The 21,806-nt window shown below is 38.1% G+C and overlaps 1 protein-coding gene across 19 annotated transcripts in view; it reads right to left on the bottom strand.

Annotated features, from left to right (window-relative positions):
* Sesn (Sestrin) overlaps window positions 1–21,806 on the bottom strand; it is a 110,095-nt gene that overhangs the window by 11,064 nt on the left and 77,225 nt on the right. For 11 of the 19 annotated variants that reach the window (XM_067094089.1, XM_067094087.1, XM_067094083.1 and 8 more), the window contains exon 2: window positions 6,291–6,443. In XM_067094089.1, the coding sequence (XP_066950190.1) occupies window positions 6,291–6,443 (153 nt within the window). Of the gene's footprint in view, window positions 1–6,290; window positions 6,444–9,205; window positions 9,363–21,806 lie in introns of all 19 variants that reach the window. The other 8 variants (XM_067094094.1, XM_067094098.1, XM_067094097.1 and 5 more) reach the window with 1 other exon arrangement.

The following is a 21,806-nucleotide window of genomic DNA, read 5'->3' as shown; positions in this document are numbered from 1 at the left end:
TCCCGGAGAATATCTAAAATGTAGACAATTTTTAAAGTAATTTGTATTTTCTAACATACTAACCTGAAGGTCTTTACAGAGCATTTAGCTTCTATGTAAAAACCGAAGGTTTGTATTTATGTTGGAACAAATAGCAAGATTTTAAAAGTAATTTGTACTTTTCCTATCATGCAGACTAATCTTATGTAAGGGCGCTCAGGGTATATATTTGTGTAGGAACAAAAAATGTTTTAAAATATAGTAAACATCAATGCAGAAAATTTTGTCCGGAAGAAGTGCTTAAAAAGATTATAATGATCCTTGAGGCTGGAATCCTGTCAACCAAGTAGGTTTTTCTGTAACAATTCAGTGAAAGATATCGATGAAAAGCAAGAGGGAGAATCTTGTCCAACCCACCTGGTCAGTATAAGACTAATATCCGCATACCTATTAATGCATTAAAAAAAATTACAAGTCCTTTCGCAAGAGTGATTATTATTCAACTTATGGAAATAAAACAAGAGTGATTATTATTCAACTTATGGAAATAAAAAAGACGAAATGTATGAATATGAAATTTAGACCAAGTGAGGGACCTATGAGGTCACTTAGCACTGAAAGGGAAATAGAGAGTAAAAAGGTTTGAGAGGTGTAACAGAAGGAAAACCTGACAGTTGCACAATGAAATAATTATGAAAGAGAATATGAGGGAAGGTACAGTAAAGGAAATGACATAGGCTGCAACTAGGGACCGAAGGGACACGGCACTGAACCTTACGTAATGCCAACAGTGATGACGGCTACCCTCCTACGGTGAAGACGCATTGTAGAAAAACTGACATTCTGCTCGGACGCGAACGAAACGTAACCAACCGTAGGATGAAAAAGCGGAAATGAGCGGCCAAACAAAACGCCAAGAACTCTGCTGGATCTCTTCGTGATCCATAATCTGTTAAAATACTTCTGATTACCCATACGAAGAACACTTTCAATGGAAATCTGAAATTCATTTCTGTGTACACATAGGCCTAGACGAAATCGTATATCTCAAAAATATACAGGATAATAATGACCTGTGTAAGAAATGAACTTCAGGTTTACTAATATCACTTATGGTGCGTTCTTTGATAAATACATCGCTCGTACTTACTGTACAATTCGTCTTCCTGCCGTATGTTAGTAGGAGCTGATCACGTGATTTGGGCGTGGACAACCCCCAACCCCTACTACTTGGCATTATTATCCACCAGAAGTCTAGCCACCGGTGCAAAACCTCGGTTCACGGACAACGTAAAATGAGCCATAGAGATGACAACCACATGATGGACACTATATAGGCCTATCTATCTACCTACCTATCTATATATTGTGTGGGTGTGTATTTGCTAAAGCATATGTAATTCTAATCTGTAAATACATTTTTTATGAACGTTTCCTATCAGCGCAGCGATACGTGATCACGGCGTGATACCTTAAAATATTTGAGTACAGTATACACAAAAGAAGACGACGACGACGAATGACGGGAGGGAGAGAGGAGGATGGAGAATGATGGGACGCCGAAATGGGGGGAGGGGGGGATTGGAGACAGAAAGACGCCACATTTCGAGTGTTGCATTTTACCGATTTTTACCGTCTTCGACGCTTCATTCTGGCATCGTAGACGGGGGGAGGGGGTTAACATTCCGTTTTGTTTTCGTCTCGGGTCAGTGAACCTTTTTCCTTCTTTTTCTTACTAGGTGTAAACAAGGGTAAATTTGTTATACAACGTATCGAGACCAAAGCAAATCACATGTACAGTAGTTTGGTTTTTCCTCTGAGAGAGAGAGAGAGAGAGAGAGAGAGAGAGAGAGAGAGAGAGAGAGAGAGAGAGAGAGGCCGATCTTTCATTGGCTCAACACACAAAAACCAATAATTATTATACATAGTATATCTTCTACTTACGACGCGATGACAGTTAATCGACGAACAACAAGAGAGAGAGAGAGAGAGAGAGAGAGAGAGAGAGAGAGAGAGAGAGAGAGAGAGCGATAACAGCTGCAAGGATAAATAAAATGTCAACAAAGTTGAAGAAATAACAGCCACTTAAAAAATACTGATGAATACTGCGCCTAACCAACTTCTAAGAGTATTCCTATTACAGTTCTTTTAAAGTTATGTAGAGAAAACAAAATAACTGTCCCTTTTCCTCAAAACACAGTGTGTTTGGCGAGCAGTCTATGGTCTTCAAGGCCACAGTTTCACTCTGCCCTGAGTTTGGCCTATCTTGAAAAGTTGGCTCCAGTCTGATTAACTTTACAATAAAAATTCTGAAGGCTCTTTAACTTGAAAAAATACCAGATCTTGATTTACTTTTGTATAAAAAAATCTGGTTTCATTAACTTGGAAAAAATACAAAGTCAGATTTAAATTCTAAATACTTCTCAAGTCTCATTAACTAAAAAAAATGCTAAGTCTGATTTACCTTTAAAAAATGGAGGATTCTCATTAACTTGAAAAAATGCAAATCTAATTTAACTTTTAAAAGAAATCCTGAAGTCTCATTTACTTTAAAAAATTTTAATTCTGATTCAACTTTTTAAAAAATTCTGGTCTCAGTAACTTGAAAAAATGCCCAGTCTGATTCTGATTAACTTTAAAGTACTTCTGAACTCATTAACCTGGAAAAGAATGCAATGTAAGATTTACATTAAAAAGAAAAGTACCAAGTATGAGTAACTTGAAGAAAATATTTACCAAGTAAGAGTAACTTGAAGAAAAAATTCACCAAGTATCAAGTCTGAGTAACTTGAAGAAATAAATTTACCAAGTATCAAGAATAGTAACTTGAAGAAAAAATTCACCAAGTATCAAGTCTGAGTAACTTGAAGAAAAAAATTTACCAAGTATCAAGAATGAGTAACTTGAAGAAAAAATTCACCAAGTATCAAGTCTGAGTAACTTGAAGAAAAAAATTTACCAAGTATCAAGAATGAGTAACTTGAAGAAAAAATTCACCAAGTAAAAGTAACTTGAAGAAAAAATTCACCAAGTATCAAGTCTGAGTAACTTGAAGAAAAAAATTTACCAAGTATCAAGAATGAGTAACTTGAAGAAAAAATTCACCAAGTATCAAGTCTGAGTAACTTGAAGAAATAAATTTACCAAGTATCAAGAATAGTAACTTGAAGAAAAAATTCACCAAGTATCAAGTCTGAGTAACTTGAAGAAAAAATTTACCAAGTATCAAGAATGAGTAACTTGAAGAAAAATTCACCAAGTATCAAGTCTGAGTAACTTGAAGAAAAAAATTTACCAAGTATCAAGAATGAGTAACTTGAAGAAAAATTCACCAAGTAAAAGTAACTTGAAGAAAAATTCACCAAGTATCAAGTCTGAGTAACTTGAAGAAAAAATTTACCAAGTATCAAGAATGAGTAACTTGAAGAAAAAATTCACCAAGTATCAAGTCTGAGTAACTTGAAGAAAAAAATTTACCAAGTATCAAGAATGAGTAACTTGAAGAAAAAATTCACCAAGTAAAAGTAACTTGAAGAAAAAATTCACCAAGTATCAAGTCTGAGTAACTTGAAGAGAAAAAATTTACCAAGTATCAAGTCTGAGTAACTTGAAGAGCCCAAACAGAGCTATTTTGCTACCCACATAATAATATATACCCCGATCTCATTTCCAACAGTAAACTCCATCTCGTTTCACACAAACTCCCCATCATTTTCAACAGTAAATTCCACCTCATTTCACACAGTAAACTGCATATCATTTCCAACAATAAGCTCCATCTCATTTCCAACTTTCCAACAGTAAACTTCATCTCATTTCAACAACCCCATCTCATTTCCAACAATAAACCCCATCTCATACCCAACAATAAACTCCGTCTCATTTCCAACAATAAGCTCCACCTCATTTCCAACACTAAACTCCATCTCATTTCCAACTTTCCAACAGCAAACTTCATCTTATTTCAACAACTCCATCTCGTTTCCAACAGTAAACAACATCTCATTTCCAATAATAAACTCCATTTCATTTCCAACAATAAATGCCATCTCATTTCCCACACTAAACTACCCATCATTTCCAACAGTAAATTCCATCTCATTTCGCACAAACTCCATCTCATTTCCAACAATAAACTCCATCTCATTTCCAACAGTAAACTTCAGCTCATTTCAACAACCCCATCTCATTTCCAAAAATAAACTCCATCTCATTTTCAACAGTAAACAACATCTCATTTCCAACTTTCCAACAGTAAACTTCATATCATTTACACAACTCCATCTCATTTCCAACAGTAAACAACATCTCATTTCCAACAGTAAACTCCATCTCATTTCCAACTTTCCAACAGTAAACTCCATCTCATTTCCAACTTTCCAACAGTAAACTTCATATCATTTACACAACTCCATCTCATTTCCAACAGTAAACAACACCTCATTTCCAACAGTAAACATCATCTCATTTCCAACAGTAAACTCCATCTCATTTCCCAACAGCAAACAACATCTCACTTCATTTCCAACAGTAAACTCCATCTCATTTCCATGAGTAAACTCCATCTCATTGTAACCTAATTATAATTACGAACACGTGGCCTCGATAGGCATAGAGAACTGACAACATCAAAGGGTACAAAACACGACCCACAAATGGCGAGCTCGGCGCAAACAATGCACTAAACAATAAGAGTACACAAAAAACAAAAACAAGTTCGATCAGATATCACGACCCACATTCGGTTTTATCCGCTGGGCCATTCTCAAGTAAGAGCATAATGCCAAAGCCTCGCATGAACGCTTTCAAAATACGAGGGACAACTATGAGACCTGAATAATTTATGTCTGTTTACATCTAAAGTCAACGTCAACATCAGCTGGCTTTTCTAAAGTATTGACAGACGATGCAAGCAACCAGCTCTTTTCACTGACTGAAATAAGCGAAAGAAAAGGTTTAAACAATCAGCTTCTCTCATTGATTAAAATAAGCGAGGAAAGTCTAAACAACAATTTATTCATTTATTAAAATAAGTCAAAGAGGAGACTAGCCTTCTAGGAAAAAAAAAAAGATTGTGGGAATTCGAGAACGCTGAAAAAGAGAAGGGAATTCCAAACCTTGCAAATGGTCATAAAATTACGTCCTGAAATTCTGGGGTAACTGCATGATATCACAAAGGCAAAAGTGGGGTGTCGCGTCTCAGGGTCAGACTGGTGAAATTTTCTCTCTCTCTCTCTCTCTCTCTCTCTCTCTCTCTCTCTCTCTCTCTCTCTCTCTCTCTCTCTCTCACACACACACAAAATTCCTTTGTCGTATCTTTATCTACTTCACTTGAACGACGCGAAGCATTTTCATTATCATAACTTTTAGTACAATGATGTCACAAGAAATTATATATGCTAATACCACTTATCGTAAATTGCTAACACTCGAAAAACAAAAACTCGACCTCACCACTATAACTGATAAGTAGTACATCCCTGTCATAATTATTTTCTCGAACCGCTGAATTAACGAGATAATTTGACAATTTCATCAAAATGAGTTACTTCATACACAGACGTATCCTCTTGTACTGAAAATAATAAACATTGTCGAGACTCAACGCACCCAATTAGACAATAATCAACGGAATGCCATAAGGCCGAAGAAAGTATTCAAGGAGACGTCTGGAGGACTTTCCCAGAAGGAATCTCACCCTCTCGGTCAAAGAAAGTATTCAAGGAGACGTCTGGAGGACTTTCCCGAGGAAATATCCCTAGGCCTCATTTCCCAAGGTCAAGGCCTTCCTCCAGTGACCTCGGGTCACAACAGCAGTCTGCAAATTCAAGACATTTTTCGGATGTCAAAATTATCCCGGAAAATCTTTTCTCGACCGCATCAGCAAGCATTTCAAAACGTCCTTTGAGCAGACAGGGCCAAAAAAGTGACTCTTACGAGTCAGTTAACCAAAAATCCACACGAGGGCAGTGCCAAACACGTATATGTCGTGGGCAGCCGAAAGAGGGTGGGCAGTGCCAAAAATGCTAAGCACGTGAGAGCTTATACCGAGTGGCCTGTCTGCTGCCAGCGAGGATAATCGAATGAGAGAGAGAGAGAGAGAGAGAGAGAGAGAGAGAGAGAGAGAGAGAGAGAGAGAGAGAGAGAGAGAGAGAGCCCATCCATCGAAGACATATATCCGTATACTAAAATGCCAAATTGCAAGCGCCATCACTAACCCGGGCAAAATCTTCCTTATCTTCCCACTCTCCTATTAAAACATTCACTTTTCTTCTCCACAACCCCCAGCCCACCAACCCCCCGAGACTTACCATGATGGCAATATACCGCCGAAGGTGCTCAGGCAGAGGTCCATCTCCCGACAGGAGCTGGTGATGGAGTCTGGCGAAGGCGTCCAGGTATGTAGGGTGATCTTCCAGCATTGGTTCCAAACCGTCCCCCTCACACGCTAGACCCAGGTGACCCTGGAATAGTAAATAGAGAAGACGCTTCAATGACAATACTATGATGTGTATGGCTGTGTTCAGCAGAACACACCCAAATTTGTTAAAGGAAACATGCTTCAGCACCAACACTTTTATATGTATGGCTTGTTCAACAGAACACACCCAGGGTTGTTAAATATTTAAACATCTGATTTGATATGGTTTAGGATAAAGTGCGTTTCATTAGGTCAAGTGAAAATGTCAATATCAATGTCTGTAATGTAAACACACAACGAGTGTGTTTGTACACTGAGTCTAACAAATGCAATAAACGTGAGAATTATTTGTCTGTGACATCACAAGTAAACATTAACGTGTGAATAAAACTGATTTCCAAAGTTACCAACGACATATGTTTATTTTGCATATTAGTACGACCCATTAGACAGACAGTTAATAAAAATAAACATATATTTCAAGAACACTCGATGCATTTCTCTGAATAACCACTATTTTTATATAAATTTAATCATAAACTAAGCTCGTACACTAAAAGCTATTTTAAAGCAACAGGCTTTTTTTTTTTGGGGGGGGGGTTATGTAAATAGAGCACCAAATAATAATGTTCAGTTCTTTAAATAAGGCCATGAAACTATTTTAATTTTTGGCACATCGAAGACACACGTGAAAGACTGTTCTTCCATGTGATTTGCTGCATTTACATTTCATCACTACCTCTCTTTTCCCTCAAACATTTTGCAATAAACGTTGTGGGTCTTTGATTGTACGAATATCAGCAGTAACAACATTAGTATACACGAGACATTTTAGTTTCTAAATGACAGGGTATTAAAGGATTCAGAATTTATTAGGTTCCGACAAAGCAAAGGATAAGGAGAGGTCGCCTTCTTGAGAACCAAAATACAACGGATCAATCTCATCTGGTTTCCAATACCCCCGAGACAGATTCGCGTTGTTTGCCTGGTTAATTAAATCCAGTTCTGAATATCTGACGACGCTTCTATTAACAATCTGAGATGCATCCCAGTTGAAAATGTGGTTGGGGCTAGTTATACGATTTCAAATGGCAGAATTTATATTAGTGATGAGAAACTGACGGTCACTGGTGTTCTACTTTTCTCAAGGAAAGGGTTTTCCCCGTGAAACCTACGTATGACTTGTCGCATTCCTTGCTAGGTATCCTGTATACGCTAATACCTTTGGGTGTTTCCTATTTCCCACATTTAGGAATGCCCCGTGGGTACTCCTTTCTCGGCCTCCAAATCCTACCTCGTTAACACTGACCACATAAATCCGTCTTCAGACTCCTATTTGATACGTTTTCATTCTCTTTACGCGTTTCACTGGTGTGCAAATCGCAGAGATCGTAATTAAAAGTTTTTCTTTTCAAAAATTTTATATGAAACTTGAAATATGCGAGAGCAAGATGGAGAAAATGAGATATTAATTTTCAATATCTCCCAGGTCTCAAGTGACTTTACTGTTTATTACTTTGGGATCTTGTTAACGGCAATAATCAGTTTCGCATTACAATAATTTTTCATCACCAACGTTAATTTTATTCTAAATTTTACTTATTTTGGGTTAAACTGAGAAGATAGATGTTGGTGGATGATGTCTATCTCTGAGGATACGGAGTAACACCAGAAGACAGCATCACCGTATGCTAAGGGTACAAAGACCACCAAACATCTTTGCGAGAAAAAATCTCTTACTTTTTTATCTATCCACAAACCATCTGAACTGGCCTCATCAACGTATCCCAGATTGAGTTTTCGTCAGCTGTTTACAGCATTTTCTTCAAGTTTAATGAAACAAAAAATCCATGAAGATTTGCGCAAGAAACCTCTGCCACTTCTTAAGTACATGAATTTAGGCTTTCCATCGCTTCGGATGACTTTCCTTGTTTGAAAGACCAAGCCCGTTGACAGAGATATTAGCAGCATCAGTCATCAGTAAAGCAAACAGCATGACTTTAACCGCAGGCCAGTGGAAAGCGGATCTTGTGGTTGGAGTCCTTAAGAATATGGAAAGGGGATTCTGAAGATAAAATCCTTGAGAATTTGGAAAGGGGATTCTGTAGATAAGGTCCTTAAGAATATGGAAAGGGGATTCTGTAGATAAGGTCCTTAAGAATATGGAAAAGGGATTCTGTAGATAGGGTTCTTAAGAATATGGAAAGGGGATTTTGTAGATAGGGTTCTTAAGAATATGGAAAGGGGATTTTGTAGATAGGGTTCTTAAGAATACGGAAAGGGGATTTAGCAGATGAGGTCCTTAAGAATAGAAGACACTCGAATCGGACACCTGGTGACCAACCGAATACGAAACAATTACTCTTTCCTTCTTAAAGGCTCTCTCTTTCTCTCTCTCTCTCTCTCTCTCTCTCTCTCTCTCTCTCTCTCTCTCTCTCTCTCTCTCTGCTAACTTTAATTATTGCAAAAAATTTCTTTTACTCACTAACTTTAGTAAATAAGGCATTGTTCTGTCAATATTTCACTGGATTCATTTTCATATCCACGACTGGTTGTAAGTTCAGTCGCAATCTGACACGAACTATCAAAAGGCTAATGTCCCCAAGTCTGAACTCTTCGCAGCTCGGTCTTTCATATTATGGTGCAATCCAATAAAAAATGCGATGATTCTAGCAACTACCTGCAAATGAAACGACCTCTCAGTATAATGACTACAATGAAAATCACTACACTGTGACCCTACGCATGGGTCACATCCACTACACACTACGGAATGCACTGAAGCGTTTAAGAATTGAGAATTACCATGGCCATATTTGACTGTAGGGGTATGGAGCAGTTCAAAAAGGTGTTGGGGTGATGATGGTAGTAGTGGTGGTGAGGTGACTGTTGATGGTAGTTGAGGAGAAGGGCTTGGGGGTCGGGATTCTGCAAGGGTTGACAGCATGGACGCCCAACGAACCTGCAAAAAAAGAATTAAGGAGGATATTTCAACCAGTTGTTAAATGTTACATAACGAAAACAAATACACAATTATTATTAGTATATTATCATTATATTATTATTATTATTATTATTATTAGGCAGAGAGAAAGCAAATACACAATTATTATTATTATTATTATTGAGATGAACCCTAGTCACATGAACAAACCCACAAGGTCACAACTTGAAACTGAAGCCTCCAAAGAATGAGATCCGTTATTGGAAAAGAAAGACAATAAACGGAAACAAAACACAGTGAAGCCAAACTCTGGCACTCACTTAACACCTTCAAAAGACAAATCATTACAAAGTATCTCTCTACATGATTAGTAAAGCATATGACAATCTTTCAGGGAGCAAAGGCAAAACTCAATTGACACAGTGAACCCTAACAGCCAAATAGGTTTAATGAATTTAGCCAAATTTGGCTAGTCTCTTGAATGGTTCCCACAATAATGACTTAAGTAAAACTAATTACCTTCAGATTTCGTGTGTGTGTGTGTGTGTGTGTTGTGTTTTGTAAACCGCGCAATGACCTTCACATCACGCGAGATTGCTACTATTTTACCAGAATTCCTCGAGAGTGTAGACATACCAGGTATTAGCCTTATGTGAAGACTCTCTTCTACCATTTAAGGTGTATTTCCCACTACCTAGAGTCCACGAACCTTAGCCTGGCGCTTCTTTGCATTGGGGGTACATTTTAATTGTACCTCAAACTACTGGTATTTCCTAGGGCACCAATACATACAGTAGACTGTACTCTAATGCTATGGCAGTAACACTCCACGTTGATGAGACTTATGTGACATTTGAAATGGCTAATGGTTTCAAGAGAAAGGGTAATTTAACATTTAGCTGTTTACTTCCTCCCGCAAGGGCTTCACAACCCTCCACTGAGTGCTTTACGGCCTTGAGACAACATGCACTGGAATCCCAAGCAACTGGCACTTCTTAAGCTAGCATAAGTGACCAGCTATCACTGCTTACTACAAAGAGTGGGCAGTCAAATTCAACGTGTACCCTGTTTTAGTACATGTAGCAACATATAAAACGAAAACTTTGTTTTGGTTTTTTAATGAATTTTTGGAATCAAGAAAAATGCACTTAAATGTAAATTTATGTGACTCACATAATCTATTGTATATTTTGTCAATAAACTAGACGTGAGCGTGACTGGGGCGTCGAAAAAACTGTTATGGTTTCATGCGTAATATTTTTATAGCTGAAAAGGAAATCTCAGAGGAAGTAGGATTATAAAGTTCTTGGACTAAAACAAGAAGAAAAAAAGGGTCGTAAATGGAGTGCAGAGCAGACATTTGCTGAAAATAACCTCAATATATCAACTGAAGACTACCAAGATATTCGTAAAATCATGACCCCAGTTGCACGTGACTGTAGAACCGCACACAGTACAGTAATCCCTTGGTGTGAGAACCAGAGGAAGTGTTTTTAGAAGTGTATGAAGAACTGATTAAGTCAGCGTTAATATGTTGAAGTTTCTCTGTACTGTTTCTGTTCAAATCCAAATGTTTAATAACACGGATACATTATAAATCAAGTGAAAGGTAATGAGATCACAAGAGAAGTGTTATTTCAGCCAACCCTGAGGGGGCGATGGGGTCTCCTATGGTAAAAACATTTTTTTTAAATGCTGGCCTATTAATGTAACGAATGAAAGATCTCTGCGTGTAATTATGAAAGACTGCTATAATTTACAACATTTTCTCTTATAGTAGAACTAAGTTAATAATATAAATAATATATTATTTACAATTCCTGTATACCGTGTAATAATGGGACTGACTCTTGAAATGTGAAACAGGTCCGTGTTGCATCACAAGACATTTAGCCATAGGCAGATGTTCTGTTATAATACACGTGCAGACGGCTTCGGTTTTACCTAATGACAGCCTAACTAAATAGCTCACATGACCGTCAACATAGGGTAAAATAAAAAAGCTTTATAGAGTAATTTGAAATTTAAGCCTCCGTTCAAAATCAGGCGCTTTTTCATATCATGGATGTATCTATTACAACCGATTCTTTACTTTAGTTTCTTTTTATCTCACATGAATAGTTTTCCATCATGCTATACTGAGAAGTAATCACAGTAGTGTAGTATTTTGGCAAGTAGGCCTAGCTTAGCACCTACTTTTCTAGCTTCATCGAATTCTCGTTAAAATTAAACAAAATTTAAAATTTTACACATTATAAAAAATAACCTCGCTAATCTACCTTATAGTTGATGAATTCGCGATTATTAACCCAAATTGTAACAAACCATGATGAGAAATATCATTATTATAACTCAATTTGCAATTCTTAATCCAAACTAAAACCATAATGAGGAATAATGTCATTATTATTATTTTCATATCTACGCAAAATCTACGAGACACCTCGACATGTTTGGGTTTGTTAAGAAAACACAAGGAAGGGTGCCACAATTTCCCTACGGAGTTGTCCTTAGCTTAGCATTCAACGTCAAAACAAGAAATTGTAAGCTTATACAACACAAAAGGGGGCGGGGGGAGCTGGCAAAAAAAAACAACAGACCCCACTTCCTTCCTTGAGAGAGAGAGAGAGAGAGAGAGAGAGAGAGAGAGAGAGAGAGAGAGAGAGAGAGAGAGAGCCGTTACGCACTTGGCTATGACAATTCGAAGACCGAGAGGATTACTAGAGGGGTAAGGGAAGGACCGAATGGGGAGGGGTGTGGTGATAGGTACAGGGGAGGAAGCGGGAGAGAACCTCAGCGGGGAGGGGATACTTTTGAACAGGGCACCATTAAATGACGTCAAACCGGCGCCAATAAAAAACAATAGTTATCGATGTGGTAATACGTCTCATTACGGGAGGAAGGGGCTTGGGCTGGCGGACGCTTAACGCTGCTGCTTTTTTCCTCTTCTTCTTCTCCCTCCCTGGCGGTGTCAGTTTTATACGTTGTACCAGCAAATTAACTTATCTTATTTGTTGCTGTTGTTGTTGCACTCGCGAATAACTCTTTTTATAACTTTTTATTGTTGTTGTTTATGTCCCACACAGTAAGAAGGTCACGCTCGGAGAATTCCAAGCGACTGGTCGTCCATTATTTAAATAGAATCACACGAGTTGTTTACGTTGGCGGGAATGAGTGAGGCGTTTGGTCACCACTGGCGTAGTACGAGAAACACATGCAAGGTTTAAATTAAAACTGCATGCAATTACCGCGTCAGGATGTCGGACAATTTCTTCCATGGGGTCAAACTTGAATAAAAGACGGTTCCTTTTCTATATGAAGTTTATTTTGCGCGAAGTTAACTCAAACTTCCAATTTACAATATTGCGTGATAAATAGCCGTAATCTCGTGTGAACCCTCCTTGTTCCATAATATCTTCTAGTCTGGAATTATTTTACTCTTCCCTTGTGGAAATTCTCACTGCTGACTAATCGGATCATGTCAAGATTAGCAAACCAACATTTTCATGTCAAGAACAGAGAACCCAATGATTCCCATGAGGACTAGTACTAAACACGGCGAAACTGATTCATCTACAATGTTTCGCCTTGTTTAGTACTAGCCCCTGGGAGCTCAAATGTCTGGTTCCGAAGTGTTCATGTCTAGAACAGCGAACCCGATTATTCCCAAGTAAAGAATAACGAACCCAATAATCTTCTTGTAGAGAATTGCAAACCCTGCTGCGAGTGGGTTCGCTAATCTTGACATGATCCGACTAATCTTTTCCTGTGGATTTCCAACGAAATTTTTTATAAGCATTTTTATCGAAAGTAACTTTTCATCAGTATTTTTCAAAGATAGATTTGCAATAATTTTCACCATCAGACCTCAAGGAAAAACCTGCAAGGACAAACGCAACCTAATTTTGATGTTCTTTTGCACACACATACATATATATATACACAATATACATATATTAAACTTTATCACTTGCAAAATTGTTCTGTGCATTAACACAATAACAGTAGCTCATTTAAACAGGACGGTATTTAGCGGAGATATTTATTCAGAAGAATTACAAGCTTTCCAGGACTAACTGTCCTCATCGTCTGGCAGCCATGTATAATAATATATATATATATATATATATATATATATATATATATATATATATATATATATATATATATATATATGTGTGTGTGTGTGTGTGTGTGTGTGTGTGTGTGTGTGTGTGTGTGTGTGTGTAAACAAAAATCTACAAAAAATTGGATCACTACAGGGGCACAGTCCGAAGCACACAGGAAAGACACACACCGCCACGACAGAAAGAGAACTTGAGTAATTATGTCTTTAGCGATCAATCAAGAGACACAAGTCCTGGGCGGTGGAGCTGGAGCTGTTGTCAAGCGGCGATTGCATAACTGCATCAAACAAAGACTTAACGATGACAATTTGCTAATAATCAACGACACAACTGGGTTCGAAATGATTTATATACCCCCCGTGTGTGTTTGTGCGTGTGTGTGCTTGCTCTCTCCATATGCCCTTATTGTTCTATTGTTTGAATCAGGGGGATCAATACTCCCGAGATACTTCCACCTCTCTCTCTCTCTCTCTCTCTCTCCTTAACTGTTATGTAAATGGGAAACCAAATGGAAGCAAATCAGAGCATAGATAAAAAGCTCAGAGACCTGATCTCTGTACCTCTGCCTCTCTACCTAGTGCCTCAAGGAGGTACCCATAGACCCCCTCCACCCCTCCCCCTATAGCCAAGTACCCAGTGTCAAATAAACCACCTGCGTGACCCAACCCTCTCTCTCTCTCTCTCTCTCTCTCTCTCTCTCTCTCTCTCTCTCTCTCTCTCTCTCTCTCTTCTTCTTCTTCTTCTTCTCACGTGGTAACACACGATTAACCTTCTGGTGCCGCGGCTGCTGCTGCCTGCCATCGAATGCCAGATTGCCAGTGGCTGCGTGGCACCTTCATCTGCCTGCCGTCACATGCCAGCGTAGTAACGGCAAAAAGACGGATTCGTCAGCAGTTTCTCAATGCGTCAGTAGGCTAAGTCAGTGGGAGTATGGGTAAATAGCAACCAGGAAGGTGGAACAATGAATACTAATCAAGATGGTGAAAGCGTAAGGGCGTGTGATTTGTATGGGTATTCAGGAAGAACTATGATGGATGACTGTATCACTTCAGAAGAGGCTAGTCTAGGGCAGTTTCATAAAGCGTCAGTAGGCTAAGTCAGTGGGAGTAAGGGTAAATGGCAACCAGGAAGGTGGAACAATGGGGTAATGAGTCATGGAAGGCAGCAGGGTGCTTGCAGAAGATTGGGAAGAAATTGGGGAGGAGTTGGGTTTATACGGAAGCCAAGGTTAGAGAGTATGAAGGCATTATTAAGCAACAGTGGCTGTTTACAATATCTGTAAGGATGGAATGATGCCAAGACAGTAGCTATGAGTGCAAAGGCGTAGGATAAGAAAATGACCAGTGATCGATGTTTATACATCAAAGTCTGACTGAATATTGTAAGTTACAGTCTGATGGGGTTTGGTGAAGGCAACCTACAGAAACTCGTGAGAGTTTGAAAATTGAGACTAAATACGAGTAAAGCACAAGGATAAACAAAAAACCAAGATGAAGTCAGAATGCAGTTGGTAGATTTGCAGAGGTACTTAGGAGAGAAGATGTGAGCTACAGAACAAATGAAGAAAGGGACTTGGCAAAAGACTAAGCGGAGACTCGAAATGGCTATGGAAGCCAAGGCATGAGGGGACCATTGAGCCAAAGTTTTTTTTTTATGGAAGTGAAGTGTGGATGTTGACGGTGAATGTGAATGTAAGAGAAAATGGGGAAGCTGTTGATACAAAAAGAATCAATGTGGTAAGAAATGTGGATATACTTTAGTACTAAAAAAGGCTAGTAACTTTGTGTGTGTGTGTGTGTGTGGAAGAGAGCGATGGTCACAATATGTGGGGATTTGACACACTACTGATGAGCCTTCTGTGTCGTTGTAAGCAGTGTCTGTGTTGTGGAAATTTTTTGCACAAAGCTTCATCCACAATGTAACAGTTAAAGTATGAGTGCGGTATTTGGCATTATATTGTATTAATTTTAATAACGCGCACGAAATAAATAAATTAATATATATATATATATATATATATATATATATATATATATATATATATATATATATATATATATATATATATATATAGGCTATATATATAAAGGGTTTTATTTAGAATAACAGCATCCCACTACAACGGTTACGAAATTACCATTGCCCTTTCATAAATATCATTTATATCATTCCTGTCAATTATACCCGGACTATCAAAACTAAACTGCATTTCATACAATCACAAGTGAAAGAGGCTTACTTGCCCTCCCCCCCCCAAATTCCATGGGGCCAACAGCGTAGTGGCATATAAGGCGGGTACAAAATTTATCTACCTTTATTGCCTTTATCACCAGATGAACCCAGAATACACGTCAGAGAGAGAGAGAGAGAGAGAGAGAGAGAGAGAGAGAGAGAGAGAGAGAGAGAGAGAGAGAGAATCGTTACATGACATCAGCTAACAATTGAATTCAGATTGTGGGTGCATTTTGAAAATCATGGGATATGAGTTTTTAGTGAAAAAACTCAAGGTTATTTTTCTATTTAAGTTAATGAATGTTACTTTTATTTACATACTGATTACTGTCTAGGCCACTCAAATTTTGTAATATTGTTTGACAGTCTATTCCGAACAAAACCTTTTCATCTAAAATAATGAACAATAATATTAACAATAATATTCACGAATGTTTTTACACTCAAGTCTACACACCCTTCAATACAGACTTGCGTAGTGGGTCCTCCCCCCCCCAATTCATGACCTTCAACTTGATAGGAAGGTCACATGACTACATAGTCTTTCGATGAACTTAAATTTAACACCAAGAGTCCTAATTAGAATACAAACCGCTACGAATCTATCCTTAGGGTGTAGATAATCATCCTCATGTGTAATATATATACGTATGTGTGTGTGTGTATACATGTATAATTGTAGCCACAACGCTCTCTGAGCTTTCAGAATTCTTCGCGCTTTTGTATACGCCTGTCACTACAAAGCCTTTGGATCCAAGTGCAAGAAATTTGAAGCAAATATAATGTCCTATAAATATATATATATATATATATATATATATATATATATATATATATATATATATATATATATATATATATACACATATACATATAATATATATACAGTATATACGTGTGTGTGTGTGTGTATAAATCAGTAATTTTGCCCAAGAGACACACACATACAAATTTAAATATAAAGCCCAAAATTAACAATTAACGAATTCACTATACATTAAGAATGACTGGACCAAGAGAGTAATAACAGATTAAGTGCTGCCATCTTGACTGGGATTCGAACTCACGCCTTCCTGGTCAGAGCTGGATGGGTAAGTAAGTAGTGGCTTAATATCAGAAGAATCTGTATATAATACACACACACACACACACACACACACACACACACACACACACACACACACACACACACACCCTGTGCACTCTGTCCTAAGCTAACTTTAATCTTGGCAGTTTGGCCAATATGACACGGAGACAAGTTTGGCTTCATAGCAACATGACAGGAAGCTTGGCAGTCAGCGAAAAGTCTAAATTAAAGATTTGCTACGGTCAGCGGATGGAAATGTGAATAATTAGCTTTGCTCATGCACTGATAGTCAGTCAGTCTCTCTCTCTCTCTCTCTCTCTCTCTCTCTCGTTTTATTCGGAATTCTACCAGAATTGGTTTCATTTAAGGTTGCATAAAGTGGAGAAAATCACTATCAGAGCTACTCTCTCTCTCTCTCTCTCTCTCTCTCTCTCTCTCTCTCTCTCTCTCTCTCTCTCTCTCTCTCTCTCTCTCTCTCTCTCTCTCTCTCTCTCTCTCAAAAATGGAGGGAAGGTGACACAAATATTAAAAAGGAAAATACGATGCTAAGAAATATATACAAATGCAATTATCGAGGCATAACCAGTGTATTCTGTTGTGACCATAATCGAACAGAATAAGTAATTATTACTCTAGAAATTATCTTTTATTTCAAAAGCACCTTGAAAAACGAAACCGTAAGTACAAACAAAAATGTTTAAACATTCTTTCACTATCGCCTCAATCGGACATCGCCTAGCCCTTCATTGTAAAAACTTAATTTTCATCATACAATTAGTCAAATTTCCTGAAATATTTTACAATTCTTGTAACTTCACTAAATGTAAAGATGTCGTTTCACTGTACTGCCCTAACATGGAAGACTGGAGTGTCTGCAAAAAATACAAAACTGAGAAAAATGGTAGATACTGCAGTTTTCTCTTGCCTTACTACTGATTTTGCAGACACTGCAAATGGGGCCCCTTCAATACTCGTGGAAAGCATTCAAGGATCATTCTGAAACTGGAGTATTAGTGTTTCACGAGCCCAATAGGTGGCATATCTCAATTTCGAAAATTTTGCAGATACTGCAGTCTTCCATTTTAGGGCAGTGTAGGGGACGAATGTTTTGAACGCTGGTATACGCGAGCTCAAAACATTAAACATTATTTTTATATTTTTCTATCTCAATACTTAGTCTCTACAAGATGGACAATAGGAATACTGGCATTCAGCAACTTCGTTCGAGAGGCTTTCAGATGAAATAATTATAGTAGTCCGGCAACAGCAATGTACGTAAGATGGAAGATAATCTGTCAGTGATTAAAAAAAAAAAACACTTAATTTTTGACCTCTTAAATGATGTTAACGTATTATGGTTAATGTAAGATATAGTTATGTGTGATAATGAACATATTAGGAATCTGATATTTGTGCAAACATTGCAAAACCATTTTTTAAGACCTCTTAGCTTTTCCCTAACGACTCCTTACTGCTTTCATGTGCTTCGTAATTATATTTCCACACTAAATCATGAACCATGAGTTTTTGCTATTCTTCATATCGATTAAACAAAGTTTGTTTGTGTGTGTGTGTGTGTGTGTGTGTGTGTGTGTGTGTGTGTGTGTGTGTGTGTGAGAGAGAGAGAGAGAGAGAGAGAGAGAGAGAGAGAGAGAGAGAGAGAGAGAGAGAGAGTCCCAAATAACAATAATGATGATACTGATTTGAATAAGTTAAAATGCTACGAATTTCATAAGCAAACCTCCACAGAATAGTGCAAATATGTGAACACACACACATACAGAGAGAGAGAGAGAGAGAGAGAGAGAGAGAGAGAGAGAGAGAGAGAGAGAGAGAGAGAGAGAGAGAGAGAGTCCCAAATAACAATAATGATGATACTGATTTGAATAAGTTAAAATGCTACGAATTTCATAAGCAAAACCTCCACAGAATAGTGCAAATATGTGAACACACATACAGAGAGAGAGAGAGAGAGAGAGAGAGAGAGAGAGAGAGAGAGAGAGAGAGAGAGAGAGAGAGAGAGAGAGACTGCTTGACCGTAAGTACCCTGAAGCCTACAAAGACCATGGTACAGAACGCTGACTAAAAGTCCTCCCCCCACCCCAACTCAGCGAAATGTAACTTTCATATCCCTTCCACAAATAGCAACACAGATACTGACATCAAGTAACTGAAATGTGATATCCTGAAGGGAGGGCGATGAACGACCCTCAAATAATCAATTAACTTTGTCCACAGGTGTACAGAAACTGTTGACCTATAGACCCTTGTGACACAACGTTAGTAGGCCTACTCAGGTGTTATATATTTCATTCTAAAGGCTCTCGCTAAAGTAACAAATGTTCGTTTTTGGGTAACAAAGTGAAACTATTAATTTAACTCTCCATAGGATGCATATTCCCCAGAGGCATGGCTGAATTCATAAACAATATGAAGTCAATCATTTCAGATTCATTCTCTCTCTCTCTCTCTCTCTCTGTGGGAGGAGGCTAAATAAAGGTGCTCTTCCTCTTCCCTTTGGGAGGAGATGGCTCGGCAGGTACAACAATAAACGCTCATGTTGAACTCGACTAAAAAAAAAAAAGGTATAACCGAATCGCTAGAGTATTCAAATATTAGAGAGAGAGAGAGAGAGAGAGAGAGAGAGAGAGAGAGAGAGAGAGAGAGAGAGAGAGAGAGAGAGAGAGAGAGAGAATATCAAAGTTCAACACGAAAGCTTAGGAGTGGACACATAAATAAGGCTTTTCAACAATTCACCCAATTCTCTGAAGAAGTCGATTTGGGAATTTGCAACCTGTTCTCTCTCCAAGACTACCTCAAAGAACCCTGAACACAAAGACTATTGGTAAAAAATGGAGTTTCGTTGACATTTTCATAAGGAATAGCTGATGACTTTGACTGGAGAGGTGACACTAAAATAGAAACTGCTACGTATACACTATTTATAATCTATCATTAATCCGGATAAAGCAGTAGCATGTACGTTCCATCATTTACGGGAAAGATTATGCGCATATATTGAAAAGTTAGTTTCATTTTATAATCGATCGCCACTTGCACAACATTACGAAATAAATGTTCAGCCCACGCAAATATGATGATAAAAATACCACACGCAAAATATGCTGAATCATTTTCACTCTCAGTGACAAACAAAGGGCGAGATCACACGAACATAAAAGAATCAAAAAGCGCCCAGAATAACCTCTATAACTTGGCAGAATAACCTCTAGAACTTGGTAAAATAACTTCTAGAACTTGGTAGAAAAACCTCTAAAACTTGGCAGAAAACCTAGAACTTGTAGAATAATCTTTAGAACTTGACAGAAAACCCTCTAGAACTTGGGAGAAACCCTCTAGAACTTGGTATCACAACTTCTAGAACTTGGCAGAAAACCCTCTAGAACTTGGTAGAGAAACCTCTAGAATTTGGTAGAGAAACTCCTAGAACTTGACAGAAAACCCTTAAGAACTTTGTAGAAAAACCTCTAGAACTTGACAAAAAACTCTCTAGAACTTGGTATAACAACCTCCAGAACTTGACAGAAAACCCTCTAGAACTTGGTATAACAACTTCTAGAACTTGGCAGAAACCCCTTTGACAGAAAACCTTCTAGAACTTGGTATAAGAACCTCTAGAACTTGGCAGAAAACCCTCTAGAACTTGGTACAGAACTTCTAGAACTTGACAGAAAACCTTCTAGAACTTGGCAGAAAACCCTCTACAACTTGGTATAACAACTTCTAGAAGTTGGCAGAAAACCCTCTAGAACTTGACAGAAACTCTCTAGAACTTGGCAGAAAACCCTCTAGAACTTGGCAGAAAACCTCTAGAACTTGGTATAACTTCTAGAACTTGGCAGAGAACCCTCTAGAAGTTGGCAGAAACCCTCTAGAACTTGGTATAACAACTTCCAGAACTTGACAAAAAACCTTCCAGAACTTGGCAGAAAACCCTCTAGAACTTGGTATAACAACTTCTAGAACTTGGCAGAAAACCCTCTAGAACTTGGTATAACAACTTCTAGAACTTGACAGTAGAACTTAGCAGAAACCCTCTAGAACTTGGTATAACAACTTCTAGAACTTGGCATAAAACATTCTAGAACTTTGTATAACAACTTCTACAACTTAGCAGAAAACCCTCTAGTACTTGGTAGAGAAACCTCTTGAACTTGGTAGAGAAACTTCTAGAACTTGGTAGAATAACAACTACAACTTGACAGAAAACCCTCTAGAACTTAGTAGAATAACCTCTAGAACTTGGTAGAACAAACAGAAATTGGTGGAGAAACTTCCAGAACTTGGTAGAGAAACTTCCAGAACTTGACAGAAAACTCTTTAGAACTTTGTAGAAAAACCTCTAGAACTTGACAGAAAACCCTCTACAACTTTGTATAACAATCTCTAGAACTTGGTAGAATAACCTCTAGAAATTGACAGAAAACCCTCTAGAACTTGGTAGAATAACCTCTACAACTTGGTAGAATAACAACTAGAACTTGGTAGAGAAACTTCCAGAACTTGACAGAAAACTCTCTAGAACTTTGTAGAAAAACCTCTAGAAGTTGACAGAAAACCCTCTACAACTTTGTAAAACAACCTCTAGAACTTGGTAGCATAACCTCTAGAAATAGACAGAAAACCCTCTAGAACTTGGTAGAATAACCTCTAGAACTTGGTAGATTAAACTCTTGAACTTGAGAAAAACCTCTAAAACTTTGTAAGAAAAAAACTTTAGAACTTTGAAGAAAATTCATAGAACTCTGTAGAATAAACTCTAGAACTTCGCAGAAAAATCTCTGGAACACAGGAGTCGGCAACCTCACAAGAGCGGCGTTTAAACCTATTACAACCCTCCAACAACCTATGCGTGGGGTGATTCCCCATCACAATATAGTCTAAGGCTAGGGCTAGGGCTAGGGCTGGCTGGCTGGCTGGCTGGCTGGCTCGCTCTCTCTCTCTCTCTCTCTCTCTCTCTCTCTCTCTCTCTCTCTCTCTCTCTCTCTCTCTCTC

The sequence above is a fragment of the Macrobrachium rosenbergii genome, chromosome 50 (assembly GCF_040412425.1).
Source record: "Macrobrachium rosenbergii isolate ZJJX-2024 chromosome 50, ASM4041242v1, whole genome shotgun sequence".
Lineage (NCBI taxonomy): Eukaryota > Metazoa > Arthropoda > Malacostraca > Decapoda > Palaemonidae > Macrobrachium > Macrobrachium rosenbergii.
The sequence above is the reverse complement of the archived record's forward strand: the minus strand, read 5'-3'. Positions and strand labels throughout refer to the sequence as shown.